Genomic DNA, 6,000 nt, shown 5'->3' with positions numbered 1-6,000 from the left:
TACTTTTTCCAGGCACGAAACCGTGTTGACCCATATTAAACAAATTATTTTTGACCAAATGGTTCATTATTTTCTTTTTTATTACCCTCTCATACACTTTCATAATATGTGATGTTAGACTAACAGGTCTATAATTGCTTGCCGCTAGTCTTGATCCACTTATGAAGATAGGGGTTATATAAGCTAATTTATGTTCAACATATATCTCGCTGACCAGGAATGTCAGGTGACCTTCGAAAAGTAGCCACCGCTGGGCTGAGAGAGCATCTCGTTGGAGAAAGGGGCTTGCCACCTTTCTCAGCCTCTGGATTCTGTCATCTGATTGAAAGACTTTCTGCAAGCTGGTGTCGATGATCATTCCAAGGTACTGTATACCAGTCTCTGTGATGGAAGCAGGGATGACTTCGAGATTCATCATGATCCCCAGATCATGACAAAATTCAACGAGTCTGTCTCGGTGATGAAGAAGGGTAGCCCCAAGTCTGCTAGAATCAGCCAGTAGTCCAGGTATATTAGGAGACAGATGACAATCTTGTCAGCCCAGGTTGACACTAGGGTGAAGACTCTTGTGAAAACCTGAGGTGCTGCTGAAAGACCAAAGCACAGCACCTTGAACTGGTATTGCCTGTTGTCGTGGATGATCCTTAGATACTTCCTTGATGATTGATGGACTGCGATCTGAAAGTATGCGTCTTTGAGGTTCAGAGTGCGCAAAAATCCTGTGCTTTTGCTGCTTGTCTAACAGTGTCTGCCATCTCCATGGTGAATGAAGTTTGTAGCACAAACTTGTTCTGAGCTGTGAGCCCGATGATGTGTCTCCAGCCTCCAGACGCCTTTTTTACAAGATAGAGTCGACTGAAGAAGGCTGGGGATCAGTCGAGGACCTCCTGAAGAGCACCCTTCTCTAATATGGTCTGGACTTCGGGCCAGAGGGCCAGCTCCTTCATAGATCCCTTCGTGTAGGAGCTAGATAGAACTGAATTCCGAGTCAACAGAGGGAGAGATTGCGTCAATGGGACGCAATACCCTCAATGAATCATGAGATTGTTCAGGGTTTGGCCCTGTGCTGCAGCCACCTCTGCCACCACCATTGTAGACATCCCCCCCACTGATGGACAAGTGGGAGGATTGCCCTTCCCTAGCGGGAGCGGCCTCGCCCACCACCTTTACTCCTCTGCCTCCTCAATTCAACTTGGTGCCCTTTTGGTCTCTGGCAGGAAAGGTCTTCTTAAATAAGCTTTTAGCTGTGCTGGTGTTCTTGCTGGACTGTGGTATGGATGATAGTGGCTTCCGCAAAGGGGGAGCTGCCACATAGGACCTGGAAGTCAGGGCCCTCTGGTGGAGAGAGTTCTAGTTGGACTTTCTCCATCGGTCTGCTACTCGCTCGACGTCTTCTGTACTGAATATAGAGGGTCCTTCCAAAGTAGAATTCCTCAGCCTGGTCACCTCCGCCTTAGTAATCTGTCGACGGAATTTTTCAAGGAATGTGTCGACGGAATTTTTTAAGGAATGTGTCGACAGAATTTTTCTATAACAGAGTCCCTTCGCCTAAGAACTGGGTTCACCCACAGGTTGACTACCTGATGGGAGAAGAACTCCACGGTTCGCATTCCCAATAAGAGGAAAGTCGCCATCAATTTTCTCGTGCTCTCTTTGGAACAATCCTCAGTTCTAATGAGGTGTCCAACAGACCCCAACTATACATCTAGCCACGAAGTTGCCTGCATGGCAAACTTCATGACCTTCTCCATTTTGAGAGCATCTGCAGCCAAGAGGGTAACTGGAAGACTGGAAAGCCTGTTGCCAGTGGTTCGATAACAGGATCTAGTGGAAAAGATGAGTGTATCTCATCTGAGACTTCGTAATACCTCCTCTGCTGGATGAAAGGAGACAGTAGGAGCTTTGAGGATGTGCCTGCCCGAAGAGAGCTCGTCATACCTACTATCTAAGTGAAGGCCTTCTTCCTGGCTCCCTTCAACCCCCTGGACCAAGGCAAAGCTGCGCTGGCTTTCAGAGGTCTCAGGGAGATGTAGACATGGTCCAAAATGGTGTCCTTGCCCTTTTGTTGGGCAACGGCTGGGTCGTCTCAGCCGTTAATGGCCCTCATACGGGCTAAGACCTGCCAAAAAGGCGTGACCAGACTCTTTCTCCTATGCTTCAGTGTATTTCAGACTAGGTGGTCTAGGGAGATAGATCTCATTGTGTGAGTCCTGATCGTCATCCAACCACGAACGCTCATCCATAGGAGCCCGGGGTGGGTTGTATTCGTTATCATACCTGGACATGAGAATGTCTCTTAAAAACGTCACTGCCGCTGAAGGCGCTGCATCACGAGTTTTCTCCTAGGTCTGCCAAGAAGACCTAGCCAAGGTGTTCTTAGGAATAGTCTTCAAATCCTTGCTCTCCCTTCAGGGAGGAAGGAACTCCTCTAGCAGGGAAAGTCTTGAGTCCTCCCTGGATCTGCTGGACTGAGGAACCTCCTTCAGAGCTGACTGGAGCTGGTCTGAAGACACAGGTGGTGCGCTGCTCCGGCGAAACCACCTTGATGGGGGAGATTTCTCTCGAAATCACGAACCCCATCTTGTACATGGGTGAAGGTTGTCACCTGGGGGAGGAGTAGAGTTCTTCTGTCTCCTCCTCCTTCTTCATAGTCATGACTGGAGTTATGTGCAGCTTGGAGAAATCTTGCTGTACCACCTACGCTGTGGCTGTAGGAACCCGCATCCTGGATCTGATCGGAAAGACTAACATCTAATGCTGGTCTCTGGGAGCCTCTGCTACTGTAGTTCTATGTCTCGGGTCGGCAAGAGGGGAAGAGGAGCTCGACGAGATAGACTTTTCCAACGGGATCCTAAGTGTATTCATGGATGTTGCCGATGACTTCTTCCCCGAGGTAGCAGGGCCAGATACTGCTAGACTTGCCACCTTCACCAAGGCGTTAAACTAAGGACCTTCCTTCTTGAAGGCTGGATAGGAAGAGGGCTTCTCACCGAATAGGTCACGGGATAAAGAGCACTTCCTAGAAGACCTAGGTTTCGGAACCTGGATCTGACCATAAAGGGACCGGCATGACCTGCCGCTCTGGCTTGGAAGAGCGAGTTGGGGAATGCATGGAAGAGGGCTCTGAAACACGTGTTGAACTCTTTAAGGAGACTATGAAGGGTACTGGTCAGGTATGTTCTGCTGGTCGGTTCCTCGGTGCTGGACTGACGCGTGGCACTTGATGCTCACACTCTACCTTCTGGGTGTGTGCTGATGGAAGGCTACGGGTAGGAGTGTTGCTACGCGCTGCTGTTTGCTCATAAGCTAATGATGCAGAGCAAGGAGGGGCTGGATTGCGAGGTGAACCTGAAGTTCTGGCCGAGTGTGAGTCAATCACATGCTCATGGCGAGTTGCAGCTGGAGGTCTGGGCGAGTGGGCAACTGGAATGTGTGAAGATGGGCACTTGCGCGAGGACTGTAGATCGCGTTCAAGGATCCTATGCCTAGAAGAGTCACATGACTTGTAACAGTCATAAGGAGAGCGGTCACGCGATAGCAAACACTCGCGAGAAGAGGGATGTTCACTTGCTGAAGCGTGGTGAGGAGAGAGGGCTGGTTCACGCTCTGACTTGCTTCTGGATCTATGACGAGGAGATGTCCTACAATCACAATAGTCATAACGAGAGCTCCTTATGTCTGCGCTGACGGGCGATGGTGGAGATCGCTGGGTAGTGCCCTGCGGTCCGCCGAGGAAGACGCAGTGAACTGGAAACCCCTAGGGGGAACAGCAAATACTCCTGGACTCTGGACCAGAAACAGGCGAGGATGGCGAGCGTCGAACTAGCAGGGGTAGAGCAACCTCCACAGGGGAACCACACTCCAACGAGCTGCAAAAGGGTGGAGGCAAAGCTGGGCGCCGTTCTAGAGGATCCACATGGCAGAGACCACTCTGGAGAGGACCTAACCCATGAATGGGAAAGGTGACCCGCCAGAGGAACAGGAACATGCCTTGGACTTTGCCTCCCATCCGCAGGCTGAGCGTACTCAGAATGAGGAGAAATGCGGTCGTTGGGGCAGGGGCTGCCGCAGGTGAAGGTGGAGAACTCGGAACCAACAACACAGCACTGGCAGCAGAAGCAAGGAACTCCTCTGGCACAAATCCTTCGGAGTCCTAAGGAGGAGGATCAAACTCCACCTCTGAGGAAGCCGGTGTTTGCTTCCTCTCAGTTCCCAACTGCAGCAACTCTACAAGACCTTCCTTTGACAGGGGACCAGCAACACCCAGTGAAGGCCAGATCTGTAAAAAAAACATCAAATGAGAAGGACTCCCCTGCAGGGTAGGGTGGTACTGCTTCGCTAGGGGAAGCGGCAGCTTCTTTCGAACCTAAGGGTTGTCCCAGAATTAAATGGTCCACACTCCTGTTCGATCGATCCCCTAGGGTGACAGAGCAAAGAGGAGTTTCACGATGCGATCGAATGGTTGAAGAAGTTCGAGGTTTCTTCGATTTCGAGGATGACCCCGAAGGAGAAAAATCCCTCTTAGATTTCTTACACCACCGTCCAAATCTCTCCCACTGGGAGGATGATCACTCCTGATACTCCTCACAAGTGTCATCCAGTGTACACGGTAGTCGACAGGCCGGACACAACAAATGAGAGTTAGTCTCAACCACGGACATGAAGGTGCCGCATTTACAGCCATCAGGTCCTAGACAAGTTTGCATAACAACCAGAAAGAAGTCACAATCACTCTTGAAAAGAAACATAAAAAAAAAATTTGTCAAAATGACAGTCAAAGTTGGGAAGCGGAGAAAGACAACATCCGCTATCCGCCGAGCCAAAAGAAAAAGTGACAAGACAACACAGGTGTGTGTGTGTGTGAGCAGGGTAGCTGGTACTAAACCCCGTAAACCCCGCTAACTAGCGGTGGGGTAGTTACATCTTGCTAAAAGTCTTATGACTAGTCTTCAAGCTTCACTGAAAGTATATCACTAGTAAAGAGCGAAAGGGTTTGTATTTAGTGTCAAAACAACTATAAATTGTTATACAAGGGAGTGGTTATTTTTGTTCCATCTATACAGTAATTGGATATTCCCATAGTTTAATGCAAAAGCGTGAGCTCACCTATGTTATGCCAATCAGGAACTTTCTCCCAATCAGTAAAGACGCCTCCAGTTGCCTGAGCACCACATTCAATCAAATGGCCAGCTAAACTGCCTGCAGCAAGGAGATCATAGTCTTCTGGAAGCCATTTGAACTAAGGGCGAGAAATATTTTCTTATAAATTTGCTAGTTTTGATTCATAATCTCCCAGAAGTCAGTTTAACTGCATGAGCAACACAATTTTTGAAAATTACAGGCTTTGATTAAGAACAATAAGCTTTTGTTATTGAAAAATACAAATTTCAATATTATGCAAATATAAAATACAATCTTAATAAAATTTCTTATTTCTATACTCACCTGATGTTCATATTGCTTCTCCAGAAGCTCAGTTTAATCGATCTTTACCAATAAAGTTTTTAAAATGTTCCCATTTTCCTTCCCTTCAATAAACACACGCCAACATTCTAGCGTTAAGTGGTAACTGACACCCTAGTCTCTGTCTTCAGTTTCTTCAGTCGTGCGGTACTAATTAAACCTTTTCCTGACTGTTTGCTTGCTACTATGCATCAAGATGTCTTCCCCTGGTTTTCTTAGCAGTAATTGGGTGGAGTGTGCACAGGCATTGTTCCTGAAAGTTCAATACCCGTATTCCCTTGGTGTATCATGTCAAAGAGGCAATACTGTGATTTAAATAATCGTTGTGAAAAGTGCATTTGTCTCACAGTACCTCTCATGTGAAAGTATATTTTAATGACTGCCCATCAATTTCATAGTACAAAGCACTAAAGGAAACTTGCTGTTAGTTCAGAAAAAAGCCAGCGATGACTAAGTTAGTCGATTGTACAGGGGATTACGATGAACTAATACACGCTTTAGACGATTCACAAAATCAGCCAACTTTTGAGAGTGAAG

The 6,000-nt window shown here is 47.7% G+C and overlaps 2 protein-coding genes across 2 annotated transcripts in view; one reads left to right on the top strand and one right to left on the bottom strand.

The window, feature by feature from the left end:
* LOC137634940 (uncharacterized) overlaps positions 1-6,000 on the top strand; it is a 592,943-nt gene that overhangs the window by 505,835 nt on the left and 81,108 nt on the right. The window lies entirely within an intron of this gene.
* Positions 1-6,000, bottom strand: part of LOC137634697 (uncharacterized) — a 46,132-nt gene that overhangs the window by 29,695 nt on the left and 10,437 nt on the right. The window contains exon 4 of the mRNA XM_068367187.1: positions 5,107-5,239. Coding sequence (XP_068223288.1) covers positions 5,107-5,239 — 133 coding nt within the window. The remainder of the gene's footprint in view (positions 1-5,106; positions 5,240-6,000) is intronic.

Source organism: Palaemon carinicauda, chromosome 45 (assembly GCF_036898095.1).
Source record: "Palaemon carinicauda isolate YSFRI2023 chromosome 45, ASM3689809v2, whole genome shotgun sequence".
Classification (NCBI taxonomy): Eukaryota; Metazoa; Arthropoda; class Malacostraca; order Decapoda; family Palaemonidae; genus Palaemon; species Palaemon carinicauda.
This window is presented reverse-complemented; position numbering and strand designations above follow the sequence as displayed.